Here is a 15,850-nt window from a genome sequence, read left to right as displayed (position 1 = left end):
TGTAGAGACCCATTCATAAATTAAGGCTTTCAGCCTGGGGAATATTACCACTTCGAAATTATTTGAAAATTTCCATATCTTCAAGAGCCAAGGTGAAGCTTGAAGGTGAAGAATAAAGGAAATTCCTTATTCTGAGCCTATGGGGAATGAGTGAGTTCAATAATTTAAGGAAACTAATGGTGATAGATTCTTTTGGGTGTAGAAACATTTTACTCCAGTAAGTGTTATGCATTTTGCACTGAAGTGCAAAGTTCCCTTTAAATCCCAATTTCTCTATTAGTGCCGTGCTTCAAGGCAGCATAAATTAAAATCAATGCTGTCTCAAGGTTTTTCTCATGTTTGTGTATGGAACATCACGTAAGTTACTTTAAAGCATAAAGAGGAGCAATCACATGCTGCAAAGGATTTGGAAAAGCTTCCATTTAGTGGGGCTATGGGGATGTCACAGTAGTGTAGCAGGACATGGTTTTATAATTAATTCTCCAGGACCTTGCAAAGGTTTTCTGGAACTAGAGAAGCACAGGAAAGGGAAAGTAATTGTATAATCTGGAGAATAAGTGTACATTTCTGACACTGTTAGGATGAACCAGGTCAGGACACCCCCATGGTGTCTGGGGCTGGAGCAGGAACAAGGCAGACAGGAGCAATTACAGCAGCCTGTTTTATGCAGTGATAATTAGTCAGGTACACCTGTCTCACATCTCAACACCAATTGTTTTATACAGTACAACACTGTACACATGTACAGCCAGTCTGCTTATGACAGGTGCCTACATTTCTGGTTTTTACTATTGCTAATGTATGTTGTTTTAGCTATTGATATGTGCATATAAATTTGTTGATTTAGTCTTGAATGGAAAAATCTTTGATAAAATGTGTTACATCAGAATCAATTGGGACTCGAGAAATACCCTGAAAATATACCCTATATAAATAAACTTAGAAGCAATAGCTTCTGGTAAGTCAAGAAAACACTCATGTTGTCATATGTTTAAAGATTCCTTACATTCCCTTTTGCTACTAGAAAAGAATCTTGAAGGTTTGTATCATGAACCAGTGGATGTGCTTTGTCACACAAAGCTGGCTCGTGCCAGCTCTCAGTCAGTGTTGTGACACTTTTGTGAGGACTTAGCAATGCAGAATGTTTTCTGCACATTTGGAGGGGGTGTCCCTGATACCCTTAACTTAGACATAGTTACAAAATGTCTTTCCCTAAAGAGACCCTCTTTGTTCTTGGCTGAAAACCTTTTAGATTTGGGAATATTACATTAGTTCAGAAAGATTAAAGGCAATAATTTCTTGCTTAGGCAGAGAACACCTGCTTGCTGCAGTTTTTATTGGTGCTTTACATGGAGTTTTGGGATGTGATACTGTTTATTAGGTTAGTCATGTAGAATATGAATCATTACTGATAAAAATAGCCATCAATAACAAAGATGGTAAGTAAGCTGTCAGCGTAGCAGGAAGAGCCCTTTGGAAAATTCTGAAATTTTATTCCGCTCTGACAAGAGCCCTTTTTGTTTCAAATATATGCAGGGAGCAATAAAATCTGACGGTGATTTAACCTGCTTTCAAGAACAGAGAAAATTCAAAAGTATTCCATTCTAATTATTGACTCCAGAGAAGACTTGGTGTCTTAATTTATGCACATCTATTGCATGTCTAATGTCAGGTGGGATGAGTCCGGTCGAAAGAGTCAATTAAAGTGCAATTAAACTATAATCTGGAAGGCAGAAATCTTCTGAGGAAGATTTCTATCCAGACAAACTACTTCATGAAAATTCTCAGTGAGTTGCTTTGGCAAAAAGGGAAAGTCAGATGTATAAGTGGGTAAGAGTTTAAATAGTGCCATTATTTTTCATTCTTTTACATTCTTATAATGCAGGAGCCATTGTGTTCACATGTTCAAATATTGTCATTGTAGAAAAAGAAAATGGAAAATTGAAATGCTGGTGTATATGAACCTTAACTTTAGAAGCCTAGAGAGGAGCTCCAAAGATTGCATTTGTTTTTAAAAAGCTGGAGAGGTGGCAACACCATGCTCAATAAATATCTTGGAGGAGGAAAAAAACCCCATGATCACTAAAAAAAAAATCAGTCTATCAGTGAAATAAATAAGCCAGAACCTTTGTCTGGATTCATATGAGATTCCAATTTTCGACCTGAGGACATGTTGTTCCTATAGATTTGGGTATGAATCTGGCGGTGAGGAGTTAAATAACAGACAAGTCTTAATCACTTAAGCCAAAACCACACCAAATGTTGGGTTTGTTATGAATCTGCTAGGAAAATATGAGGAATCAGAAATACGGAACTCAGAAATTTCATTTCCTGGCTGTGAGTCAGATTAACCTAAAGTAGTTGTCTCTCTTGCACTGTACACCATGAGCACATGATGAACCTGGATTGATACAAAGAAACTTTATTTCACTGATAAGAGCATCACTTTAAAGCTTCCTAATCAGTGGAATTGTTAAATCCATTTTTTTTCAGGCTTTGGGCAACAAGATAAATACTTAGAAGTTGTCTGCTGTAATTGTCTTGCAAAATAACTGAAGCCATGCTCACTTCATCCTTACATTGAGTCATTCCCACATAAAAAAATTTAATAAATTCAGTGTAATGGCTTCAGAAGTTAGATATTTCTTAAAAAGAATGATGATATTTGAACTTTTGTATAGTGTCTGTCCATAATATGAGAGGGACTACAGGGATTTTTATCCATTATACTTCAAAACCTTGTCAAAGATGAGCACCATAATTGATAATATCATAAAAGGAGTTACTTGTGAAGGTTTCATGGATATAAAGCAAATTTCTAATTTGGCATCCTCTGGGAAGTCGTGTCCCAAATTATAAGGCATAGAGTATAAAACTAGCTCTAATCTTTTAGAAAATTGACCATGTTGAAGACACAAGCAAGTAGAAAGTATAATTCAGACCATTTGTCTTCTGGGGTTAGGATGTGAGGGTATATTTAATGGTTCTGCTCCTTAAAAATATGAGAGACCATATTTCACTGTGCTCTATCCACTGGAGGAAAATAGGAGGAATACTGATTCTTGTTCCACATGGATGAATGTATATATTTCTATGGAGTATTGTTAAAAAATTAGATATAAATGGAATTCATTCCATTACACGTAAGGAGGTAAATTATGACATGCAGTTCATTATTAAATAGTAGTCACTTTTCATGGCAAGAAATTCAAAATGACATCACAGGTTTTCTTGTGATGGGTTAAAAGAATGGGGGGTTTTAATATGGATTGTGCAATGTGTGAGTTATGACCCAGGTAAACCCAATAGAGCGTGCGAATTACTTGCTGTCTGTCACATACTGGGTAAATGTAAAGACTTGGGTAATCAAAAAGAAAGATTTGGCTATAAAATGGTGACATTTTCAGCTTTTATGTCTTCTGGAGTTTTGCTTGATTTTTAAATACTGAATTTCTTTTAGATTTCAGCTCATCATTGACAAGTGCTTTCGCCATTTAAGGAACCAGAGGTTTTCCCTTTTAAAACGTTGAGTGTCTCAAAGTGAAACAGAGCACAAGACATCTAACATTCTCTCTGTTGTATTTTCAGAGAATAGCAGCTATAAAGCAGGCCCTGAATGCACACAACATCAGTTTCTTTCTGAGGGGAGGATACTGGGTCTTAGTGACTTTAGCTGACTCCGATTCAGGTAAATATATCAAAAGAAGCTATCAATACACCAAATTTTGGATGTCTGTTCAAGTTCTAATAATTTAAGGAGAAGATTTTTATATCTATATATATACATGTGTACATATAACACATATGTATATACTTACTTGATACTTGTTACATATGAATAAACACATATGTATATATAATTTTATATATGTGTGTGTTTATATATAAACATACACGTATATATGTATACATTTTCATTTGGTTATTATTAACAGTAACAACCAAATAATTTTTTTGATGTTTCCATTTTGTTATTCCTCACAATTTGTATCACAAGGTTCTTGCTTTTTCTGTGTGATCACAACATAAAGTAAATACTTCATTGTACAAAATAGTGCTCTGTAGTGCCAACCAGGCTTCAAAAAACTCATCTGGTGATCTAAAGGCACTTTAGGCTGCACCAGCTGCTAAGAAAGCAGAAGTTCTTTGCCCTTATGTCAGCCATTAACTCTGCTGCTGTAACTGCCTGGGTTTAACACAAACCTTGCTGCGTCTCTGCCATGTATCTCTGATCTTCTGAACAACTGATGGGAAGGTTGCTGTAAGGTCTCCACATTGCTAATCCTGTCCTGAGATAAGTTATGGGTTTTGTCTGTTTAAAACAAATGGAAATGGGGCGAGGGCAGGGGGAGTTGTGTGCATGTCCTGCCTCCCTGGATTCACTGGTGATGGACACTGGTTGAAGAGAGTGTGTGTGCATACATGTGTGTATTTTGAACAGAGGCATTAAAATGATGTTTTAACCAGAAAGTCCAGCTTTGACTTCTTGAATCTTATATGAGAATGTCCTGTAATTTTTGTTTTTGTGTCATCTGCCATAACATAGCCTTCTTTATTAATTTCAGTGTGTTGTGGGAGAACAGCTTTAGCCAGCCACTATCAATTTATGTAAATGTTGGTGTGATGTTTTACTGTCGGCTCTCTGTAGAAGACAAATCTCTTTTATCTAGTTGCTAATGTAGAACTGTGCTGCAGTCTCACTGTGCTACCTTGTCTGGTGTGAAGGGCTGGCATTCATTTGCCAGCACAAAAGGGATTGAAAGAAGCCCATGTTAATTCCAGCCTTTACCAACGCATAGCCTTGATGAGTTAATTCGTTGTTCAGAGCCTTAATTTCTCCATCTGTGAAATTAACACAGCCCTGCTTCTGCAAAGCATGTACTTATGGTTCGTGGTCATTTCCTTTGATAACTTTAGATTTCCTGAAAAAAACCCAAACAACCTCTGAGTATGCAAATAATTAAATCTTTGGGATCTTGGGTTTTGCTGTTTGTTGCTTCCTTTTTTTAAATGAGTCCTCTCTCCTTCAGTAGCAAGTCACCAATTAATTCTGTGCTTCTGCCTTTCTGAAGAAGCCACAGACGGAGTGAAAAGAAGAGGTTGCAAAAATAACAACCAATGTTTTTGACCTGACAATTAAATAGAAAAGAACACTCAAGAATGAGAATGATGTGGAAGGGCACATGCAAAACTGTTCCTTTATTTTGTGTTTCAGACTCTCAGAGGATTGGAGGAGGCAGTGGCTACTGGGCTATTGTGGTTCTCTTTGTTATTTGTCTAGTTGCAGTTGGGGCTTTCATCCTCTACAAGTTCAAAAGGCAAGTAAACATTAATCAATATGTGCATTTTAATAATCAGATTTATCCAGAGTTTGTTATTTGTAAAGAAGATTTCTTGAAGAATTGCAAGAAGTACACCACTTTGGAAGTCATATTTTTCTGAACTTTTCAGGCATCAAGGCACTGCACTGATGCTCGTTTCACTTGATGCGTTCCAAGATAAATATCAACAATATGGGAACTATGGAGAGTTTGTTCAGTTTGTCTAAATAATACCATCAAGAATCAGAGCTGAACTAAAATATTATTCCTGATTAATTCCCTTCTCATTACTCCTAACAGTTATGAATAAGCTAAAGCTGTTGGGACAGGGACTGCATCTGCAATCCTGATTTGCTTAAAAAAGTAGTTTTATCAAAGCATGTAATGCTCTGGGGCTTCTCTTTGCACACATTACATTTTAATTGCTGAGGCAATGCCATGGAGAATGACTGACAGAGAGAGATTAGTGTTAATTTGGCACTAGAGTGTGTGGAGGGAAGAAATATTTCTATAAGTGGCCCTTATGGGAAGCATATTCTCAAAACTGAGCAATGCCAGCCTTGGACAGTCCGAGGAATCTTTAGTCTGCAATTGATTTTAATCCCAGCTGCTGTGCAATTTAAATAATTTGTTCTTGTTCTTGGGACAGTGTTATCATTGTCTATCCTACTGGCATTCCTGTATCTCTGGGGCATTCAGAAGGGTTTGAGCATTCGGGAAACAAGCCTTCATCTTCATCATCAACAACTCCTGTTGTCCTTTGGCAGTGAGGATTCATACTGATTTGCCTCATTTTTAAAGGGTGTTTTTTATTTAAAATGAGTATAAGTTTGTAGGACTAGGGGCAGCATTAAGTTTGCAACAGTAGTAAATGTGGAGTTTGTTTAGCTAAAGTATTTTTATGTCAATAGAGAAAATCCCTTTTTTCTTCAAGAACCTAAGCTTTTTGGAGTTCATAATGACTGATTGCTTTAAAGGACAAAGCACAGAATACTGTATCAGACTGTCTACAATGGAATAAAAATCCATTTTGCTCTGTTAGGTGCCTGAAGCAAGGAGAAACATAAAAATGGTTGATGTGTTGTAATTATATTATTTCAATAGCAATACAATGGGGAATTTTCTGTTTGTGGTTTCAATCATAAAACTTCCTTGTGATATCTTTTAAAAGCTATCTGATTTATATCTTTATTAGCTCTTAAATGAGAGCAATTAAGTAACAGTCACAATTAATGCATGATAGAGGAAGTATAAAATATTCAACAAAGAAATAAAAACTTGTTCTTTCTTGAGTTCTTTCTAAAATGCCCGATGAACCATCACTTTATAAGTAGAGCTTTTATACAGGAGAAAAATACAGTACAATTTCCAAATTGTGAGCTTTAATATCTCTCACATTTCTGTATGTAATTTGTGAAAACAATTTGCAAAAATAATTTGCATTTACATTTGGGAGCAGGGGGTAATTTAGATGCAAGTGAGGACTATTGTGAGATATATTCAAAAGTTTGTCAGTAGCCTAAAAACGGCTGTTGGCATTGATGAATGACTGTGCAGTAGTATTCAATTTTAGTCTGTATCTTATCTGTTTCTGAGATATTTGAAAGAATCCTTTTTAAATATTCCTGCTAAGCTTTTCAAAATTGACAGGTTTTTCTGTTGCATCCTTCATCTGCAATTTCTTCTTCAAAGGATATTGAGCACCTAATCCGTGCTATGTTTTGCTTTTTCCTCATGGGCTCCCTGTGAACTCCTGTCCCACCAAAATCTTTAATCCCTTTTAAAAAGTCTTTCCTGTGTTTATGGAGATGGTTGCTGCATTGCTGGATCCCCATGGAGTATTGCTGGGAGTACAGTCCCTTTAAAGTCAGTACAATGAGTACGTAAGTCTGCAAACTGGTCCACAGGGACTGAGGCTATGAATGATTGTCCTTTATGAAAATAAAAGTTGCAAGTCATAATGCATAAAGGTAACTTTTCAATATTATATGCCTGGGTATGAAAAATTAATTGCTGAAAGAATGCCATAGGCAATAAAAAATGTTCCATTTTAGGTGATAATTTCAGAATTACTGTGGCCTGTGACAACTTGGGAAAATAAAAATATGATTTAATTCCACAGATAAATTACAGATGTGTAAAGTGTTGAAATGATAATACTGTCCATAATTATGATGTATGATTTACAGACCTAAGGAGGAGATGGAAGACATTTGGTGGTGCTTTTCCTTCATTCATGTAGACTAATAGAAGGGTTAAAACTTTTTTCCCTACATTAGTGAAATTGTTTTGGGTCCTAGTTTTATCTACACTGATTGGGTCTACAGGACCTGCAGCTGGCCTTGGAGCACATGCAAAGCAGGTGGCTTGCAAGAGATTGTACAAATGTCTTGGGTTGCTCTCTCTCTCTCTTTGCTGGCTCAAAGTTAAGTTTGCTACCTGCAAAGACACAAGATGGAAAAACTGGCTTGCAAAATAAGGTGGTAACTGGATTGGCAGAGAGGTTACAGCTTCATACACAAGAGCATGTCATCTATTTGCAATGACAGAGTTCAGGACTTGTGATGAAAAAAGGAGAGAAAATAGCAGGATTTTGTGTAGACCAACAGCTTTGATAGAAAATGCTGAAACATGCCCAAACTGCCCCAGGGTTTCTGAGTGCTGAGGCTTCTTGCCCCCAAGCATGGTCACCTGCCCAAATTATTCCTGAAGTATGTGTCATAAGAACTTGGGTACTAATTTACACTAATTTTTGTCAGACTGAGCTGGGAAATGAAAGATGGTGTTGAAAAGACATCAGAGACTAATCCAATACCTCTTTTTTTAATGAATCTTTCGTAAGTATTGAAATTTGCTGCTCCTGTTTAATTTCTTATTTTTGAAAGCTGCAATATTCAGTACTAAAAACTGGTGTCCCTGACAAGAAGTAAATCTAACAAAATTAGTTTGGGAGAGAGCAGTGATCTAAAAATAACAATGCTGCATAACATTCTTTGTCCAATTCTTCATATGCAGAAAAAGAAAAGAATATTTTATCTAATTGGGGAGGCGGGGGGAGGTAGGGGAAAAACAGTGGCAGATTCATACATATAGAGGTCTGGGATTTTGGCTGATTAGTTACAAACATAGTACAAACCAATGCCATCTCATCACTCCTCGAGGAATGCCCATTAAATAGGAAAGATTTAAATGGTACAGTTACTCACTGCTCTAATAAAGTCTAAAATTTTATGATCTATTAGATAACCAGAGCTGTCATGGCTGTCTAGCTAATGATTAGGTGACTGTAGGTGACATCTGTTCTTATATGTTCCTATATACTTAAGCATTGACTAGGAGGACTGCTGCCCTCTGTTTTTAGATGCTGTAAAATTGCAAGCATTTGTTGTTTCATGTCCCCATTCCTGAACCTCATACACTCCACACTTTATCTGATGGTTTCATTGTGCATCCAGCCACTTCTTGAAAACCTGGTGCTAGAGTCCCCAGAGCTCATGAAGTGACTCCTGGCAATTCCAAACATGGTTCATTCCTTTCAAGGGGAAAAAAGTAAAAGAGGAAGAAGCCAAAATCTTTTGGGAAGCACAGAGGTTTGCTCCTTTGTGGCCAGAGTTGATAAGGACTTCAGATTAGGTCTATTTTTACTCTGTATATGGCAAGTAACTTTTAAATGACAAATGTGACAGGTTTTTGAAAACTAATTATAATGGTGTTCAACAAATGAGCTGTTTGATTTATCAGAGCTATTGGTTTAGATAGTTTAGGGAAGGAATTTTGAGCAAGGCAGCAAGAAGCAAGGGGTCATTCCTTGCAGGTGAACCAAGCGTGGCTGTGCAGGTGAAGATGTGGGTGGTGGGCAAGCCACAAGTGCCTTTGCTCTGCTCTGCTCTCCGTTCTGAGTATGGAAATCACTGAGCTGGTGCCTCAAGCAAACAACATGTTGCAATACTCACTAGTATGCTCTAGTTCTTTAAGCATCCAGGTAAAATGGGCTGCAGCTGCTTGTTTTGCCCACAACAATATGAAACAGCTGGAAAACATTTTTGAAAAATCCAGCGTTATTTCTGAATGTGGATCTGGGATCTGTGTGTATTTTTTCTATACCGTACCATCTTCACTAGATTTGGTTCAGCAAAAACACACTTCTTCCATTCCCTTTGAAACAATGTTTGTATTTTTTTTGTGGTTTTCAAGCTGCCGTCCAGAAAAGATTTCTTCATCCTCTCGGAGGAAGCTTTATGGTGTGGGATCCTGGGCAACAGTATAGAGAAGGGAAATAGCATTGTCTGCACCAGATGAAGTGGAGGAAAGGAAAATTGTATTTCAGCCACATCAAAGCTGCCATGTAATCATCGTGCTACTAGCAGAAGATCTGAAATCATCATTTTCTTATTTTTCATTTCTGTATAATAGCAGGATATTAGAGTAGCCAAACCAGAGCAAATGGCTGACTTTTGTGCTTATGTATTTTACCTGGTTAATTGCAGCAAATTTGATTCTCTGAAAGAGTATGAAAATCTTCATCTTTTAATTTCTATACAAACTACTGCCAGTGTACTTAAAGTTGAATACATTGTTTTCACAAATCACTGTGAATCCTCTTCACCCAGATTTATACCATCTTGTGTGTATTCCTTTTTTGCCTGCTACTATCAAGTACCAATTTTGGTAAATGAACCCCCTCCTGAGTCGTTTCTACAATCTGGAGCAGAACTGTTATCTTTCTGCCTCATTGACTTACTATCTCATTTTCAGTCTCTGAAGAAAAGCTATCTTTTTTCCCCACCTTGCTTCTACTACTTTTATGTTCCATGAGAGCAAGCTTAGTCCCAACCCATGCCTTTTAGTGATAAAAAAAAAAAAAAAAAAAAAAAAAAACCAGGCACTAATTTAATGTTCCATAATATTTTGTAAAAACATCCTCAGAAATCAAAGTAATAGCATGCAGAAAAGATTTCGGAAATGAAAGAGGCAAATATATCAGGAGTGCCTTAAAGCACAAAGAAGTCAGTCATCTGAACATTAATCCAGACATAATAAAGTCAACACCACAATAAAGTATTCTATTTAATGGATTATTTTTGCTGTTATTTTTATTTAAGTTCCAAGAGAATGCTACATTATTCCATATTCTTTGCCATGTGAATGTGTTCATATTTTTCATACTAAACAGAATTTTAATCAAGCCTCTGGAAAACAAATGAAGTTTCATAAAGGCAAGGGAATTTTTTTCCACAAAGAAAGAATTGAAAGCCAAATAAACTAGAGCTTAAATGAGTAGGAATCAATATCACATCCCCCTCCTGCTGTTCCTTCCTGCTGAACATTTTTAAGCACTAACAGTTTGGGGTACGAATTGGTTAGAATTTGTGATTTAAGGAAGGAAAACAAAGTACTTCCTGGAATGTCTTCTAAAAGGTGTGGGACCCAGAGAGCTTGGTGAAAATCATGTGCTGTGATGTTCTTTAGTAGGGCTGTGTAGAATTAGATTTCTAGCTCACATTTTTTTGGTCCTCAAAGCAGGCATAATGTTTCTTCTTTTTCATGATTGAAATAAAATGCTACATAAAAAGCAAAAGGAACTGAAAATGTAAACCATGGAGTACTGCTTAGCAGAGGTAATTGTCTCCAGTGATGGATGTGAAGCACATGCATTTTGCAGATGAGCAAAGCCCCCAAAGAAACTATTGCATAATCTTTTTGCCCGCTCTTCTAAATGTGCTTTCAATTTCCTTACTGCTGATACAAATCTCTTGGGTCAAATTTCATGTCTTGTCATGTTTTCACAGTAGTCTTCCATGTAGACCCAAGAATTTCAGCTCTCCCTGCTTCAAACAGTTACATTGGACTCAGTATTAACTGCTTCTTAAAGAAGAGGAAAGCACATCAGGGTGCACTAGTTTTACTCTGTGTAGGTAGGGGTAGCAGCCTCCTTCCTGCATGTTAGAGCAGTGAGAAGCAGAGTTGTCACAATCAGGCCCATCTTTAGTGAGGCTCCACATCCTATTTTGTCCCACAGTGTGGTTGTCCCTTGTGAACAGAATGTCGGGCCCCTGTGTTAAAATGCCTCTTTGAAAAGGCTTGGGCTATCATCTTCTTCAGGGTGGTTGAGGGTGTTCCTTGGAAAACTGAACCAATATGAAACACAGAGATCTCTGTAGTGTATAAAAGGTCTAATGCCTACAGTACATGTCTTCTCAAGGCCTGTGATGTCCTCCTTCCTCCAATCCATTCAATGTTACAGTCTCCTATGTAAGTGTGAGGACCAATGTCCTCAATGTTACAGTCCATTCAATCCATTCATCCATTCAATGTTACAGTCTCCTGTAACAGGTGTGTCAGCTTTACACCTTCCCAAAAGGATCTGTACTGAGCAGAATTGAGCAGGATAAGGCGAGTGAGAAATAACAGCTCACATATTTTTTTTTCTCCTTTTATTCTTAAACTATAAGGAAATGTTCTTAGCAACAATACATTTAATGGTTCTTTATGAATTTGAGAGGTTTCTTCACTCTTCCTGTTTACTAGAATGCGTTCTGCTCATGGTTATCTCTAACTAGTAAGTCATGCAGGAGCCGTGAGTTGAAGCCTCAGGATTTACACCAAAGGACACCCTTTGCTGGCCTGGTTTCATACATGTCCCAGCCAGCAATCACACTAGCAGCATTTCTCCCTTTACTCAACTGCAAAGGTCTGATGTGCCATATGGGTTTGAGATGTTTAACTTTTTTATTATGTCAAAATTGTTTTGATAATGCCATTGATGCTTCTTCAATCTGTCAGAAATAGTTCTGAGAAGGTTATTATAATTATTATAGAAACATATGTGCTAATTCTGCAGATGTGTTACAGAGACATTCTTCTGGATTTTGTCTCCCTCAGGCATTTGATGGTGGACAGAAAGTGAGCAGTTTGACAGGTTTGATGCAGGTCTGATTGAGAGAATAGTTTTCCACATGACCAGTTTCATTACCAGACACATTAAAAACAGTCTGGAGTTACTGGCCCTAGAGAAAAAAAATCAAAATTAATTACCTAATGTATTTGTTTTGTTAATGAGGAATGTCCTTCCCTCTTGCAAAATGGCTTTTTTAAAATCAATATAATGAAAGGAGAGTGATGCAGGGCTTGGCTTTATGTGTATGTTTTTGTTGGGAGGAGTCCTCAGACCTGTTGAAGTGATCATAATTGCACAGCATGGTGTCATCAGACCTTTTTTCCATCCTTGTCCTTTTCCTTTTGGTTTTGTACTGCTTATAAATAATGGGATAAAATACCTAATTTTTATTTAGAAATATGATTCTGTGTGTGTGTATAAACATACCTATACAGATACGTGTGTTTGTGTAAATATATAGTACTCAATTTATCTTTTGGATTGTTCAGGTTAAAGGGAGGAGATTATCTTCAGTCATCTTTATAGTAATTTCCATTTATTTTCATTACTTTGATGCAATGGAAGTTGTTTTTCAGAATAATTTTTTGCAGTAACATTTTTTTATCCCAAACTAAAGTGATGCGCCTTGCTAAAGACATGTTCTTATGAAATGGCATTTAAAACAGACCTTCTTCAAAAGCCTAGAGAAAACAGAGTAATCTGTGTGTTTATCCAGCTTTTGAACTGCTGTCGTAATATGGAGCAGGAGATGGTTGCTTTTTGAGCGCTGCCTCAACATTAGTGTCACATTTTCTATTTTCTCACTGTCTAAAGGACTGCAATGGAAACCACAGCTGTTCAACCCTGGTTTTTCTTTTCTTCTCGTTGTCTGCCCATTGTAATAATCTGGCTTTAAGCACAGACTTTGACAGCCATGATCTGCTGTCATGCTGCTCAAGCTGTCAAGCAGCTTCTGGCACTGTAGGAAATGGAGCTTAGAGGCTGCAGCTCCCTAATCTGAAGTGTCTGCTTGGTGCTTGGGAAAGGATGTCCTCACGTGCCCAGGCACACTGCAGGTGAACACAGCTACAGCACAAAGGGTATGGCTCTTGAGGAATGTTTAAACCATAAAATCTGTTGCAAAGCTGGCAGTCCCTGATTTTTCCCTTGGAGTTTACAAAGTGTAATTTAAATTAATCTATTTAAGAACTCTTTAGCAAGTTGTAAGCCTCCCAGTCTCAGCCACAGTGCTAATTGTCCATTAGGGGCATTTAATCAGATGCTTTTTGTTTCTCTAGATTCTAGTCAGAGTGAGTGAATTATTTTCTTTTGTAGAGTTTGTGTGATTCATTAGTTCTCAATTCAAACTTTATACTGTCTCGTTCAGTGCTGCCTGCTTGACCTAACCAACTCCCCTGTCTTGGGCTCTTATCAATGCCTGTTTACCTTCTTACTCCTTACCCCTTGGTCCTGGCCTCCTGGCTTTTCAGTCTCTACTCCTTTCCATTCCCTGTCTCCTGGTCTTCTCCTGACTTTTTCTCCCTGACCCTGACTGACTGTGAACGCCATCTGATGCTATCTAGCTTCAGTGTCAGCCCACAGGCTCAGGGAGATGTGATGATGATTGCAGCCCAGCCTAACATATGTGGAGAGACCTGGGACCAAGAGTTGGGCCTTTTTGTTGCTTGAAATCTTAGAACTGGTTTTCTGTGGCTTTAGTGTGTTTTTTTCAACATTGCTCATTGTCTGCCAATCTTAGAAATGGATGCTTAAATATTATGTTAGTATGAAGATCCCGATGAGGCGGTTACATAAAATTGTGAAAGAGAACAAAGAGTTGCTAACTTTAGGTTGTGATCACAAAATTAAGGAAGGATGGGACTGGTGATGATTTTTTGTTCTGGAACAACTTTGTCCTGCTGGAGCTCTGCACTGATGCCAGTGTGTGTGTGACACAAAAGAATTCCATACCCAAATTTTTTCTTCTTGTCCCATTTAGGAAACTGCCAGGAAGAAATGTCTATGCCCAGATGCACAATGAAAAAGAGCAGGAGATGACAAGCCCTGTTAATCACAGTGAGGACACCCAGAACATCATCCAGGGTGAGGAGTTTATTGATGATGATCTGGACTCTCAAACACTAGGTAACGCAAGAGGTAACTTAATTTTTAGCTTATAAATTCTCATAAGTAGTTGATTTTAAATTGATGTTTGTTTTCAGTTTAGTTCTTTTTCATTCTCTGTTCAGTCTCAAAAAGATGCAAATGGTAGCACCACTTGTTTGGATTATCTCAATCACCTTCTTTTGGCTTGCTTGAGATACAGGCTAATGTATGGATGATGTGCTATGTGAAGCATGAGTACAGAGATAGTAGTTTAATGCCAGGAGACTGACTTGGACAATTTTAGAGATAAATTATATTTAGTAGAATGGGATAACATCTGCAACAGTTGAATTCACTCAATAATCCCCTGAATTAGTGGAAAATTGAGTGCAGGCCAGAAGGATTTGTAGAGTCAATGCTTCTGTGACTTCAGATGGATTGTATGGAGATCCGTTGCTTTATTTGCCTTCATATTCCAATGGCATTTAAAGTTTTTGTGATCAGAAGCATGAAATTTATTCATATATTAAAAATATCATAGATCTTCCTTAATTTAGCAGTTGATTTTCTAGTATTCAGGAGGTGGTTATAAAGAACCCACGAGGGACACTTTCTATGAGTATCTCTCAGTGCAAATGATTTCAGGTGGAAGTGTATATCCTGGCACCCTGTGGTTAGTTTTAATGCAGCATGGAGTTCTGATCTATAATACATTGTCTTCAGACTGCTTTCAGGTCACAGTCTGAAAATGCTAGGACAATGAAAAGAAAAAAAAAAAAACAGTTCCATTTTTGAAAATTTGTGAAAATAAATCAGATGCTCCAAAGCTTTTGGGATTTGTGGCAGTAGATTGATGGTGTGAAAGGCAATTGTAATGTCATCATGAACCCCAAGGAAGAAGATGTTTTATCTGCACCCAAGGTAGCCTGGGCAAGACAGAACCTGATCTGAGGAGAGATTTCTTTACCTTGGGTTTCACCTGTTTTGTTTGTTGTCAATGTCTTTATTTTCATTTGCTGAACTGTGTGCTGCTTCCAGGTTCTTGGATGTGTTAGCTTTGAACACAAGGGAAGAATCCAGCCTCTTGCTTTGCTTTGTGTATTTCTATCTCTTCTTTGACAACTTTGTGTATGAGTATCACTGCTTTCATTCTGATTTTGCAAGATGACCTTTGTTGCTCTCCTGACTTTACCGAAGTTAGTTCCAAAAACAAACCTGGAAAAACAAAGTCTGTGTTAAATTTGTGTGGTCATCTCGTCTCCAGGGTCTTTAGAGGAGAAGCTAAATACTAACAAAGTCCTTGCAGACATGCCTATTAAAGTGGAGCATTGAAACACCTCTAGTAAGATAAAAGAGCATAGACTCTTTTAATGGTAGAAAAGCCCTCATGGACTGTTTAAAAGAAGGCAGCTTGGGATGCTCCAATAAAGAAATGCTACCTTGATTTGTAGCACATTTAGAATTAATCTCTGCTTGCCCTCCACTTGTTACTCAGAGAAAACAAAATTTTTTCCATCTGAGCAGAGCATTATTTTGGGGTTAGAGA

The 15,850-nt window shown here is 37.5% G+C and overlaps 1 protein-coding gene across 1 annotated transcript in view; it reads left to right on the top strand.

Moving 5' to 3' along the window:
* The window catches only part of LOC136360537 (VPS10 domain-containing receptor SorCS2-like), a 31,003-nt gene extending 15,367 nt beyond the window's left edge, over positions 1 to 15,636 (top strand). The window contains exons 8-12 of the mRNA XM_066317859.1: positions 3,589 to 3,688; positions 5,216 to 5,318; positions 5,971 to 6,087; positions 14,198 to 14,355; positions 15,569 to 15,636. Of these exons, the coding sequence (XP_066173956.1) occupies positions 3,589 to 3,688; positions 5,216 to 5,318; positions 5,971 to 6,087; positions 14,198 to 14,355; positions 15,569 to 15,636 (546 nt within the window). The remainder of the gene's footprint in view (positions 1 to 3,588; positions 3,689 to 5,215; positions 5,319 to 5,970; positions 6,088 to 14,197; positions 14,356 to 15,568) is intronic.
* The last annotated feature ends 214 nt before the right edge of the window (positions 15,637 to 15,850 follow it).

The sequence above is a fragment of the Sylvia atricapilla genome, chromosome 4 (assembly GCF_009819655.1).
Source record: "Sylvia atricapilla isolate bSylAtr1 chromosome 4, bSylAtr1.pri, whole genome shotgun sequence".
In the NCBI taxonomy this organism is placed as follows: domain Eukaryota; kingdom Metazoa; phylum Chordata; class Aves; order Passeriformes; family Sylviidae; genus Sylvia; species Sylvia atricapilla.
The sequence above is the reverse complement of the archived record's forward strand: the minus strand, read 5'-3'. Positions and strand labels throughout refer to the sequence as shown.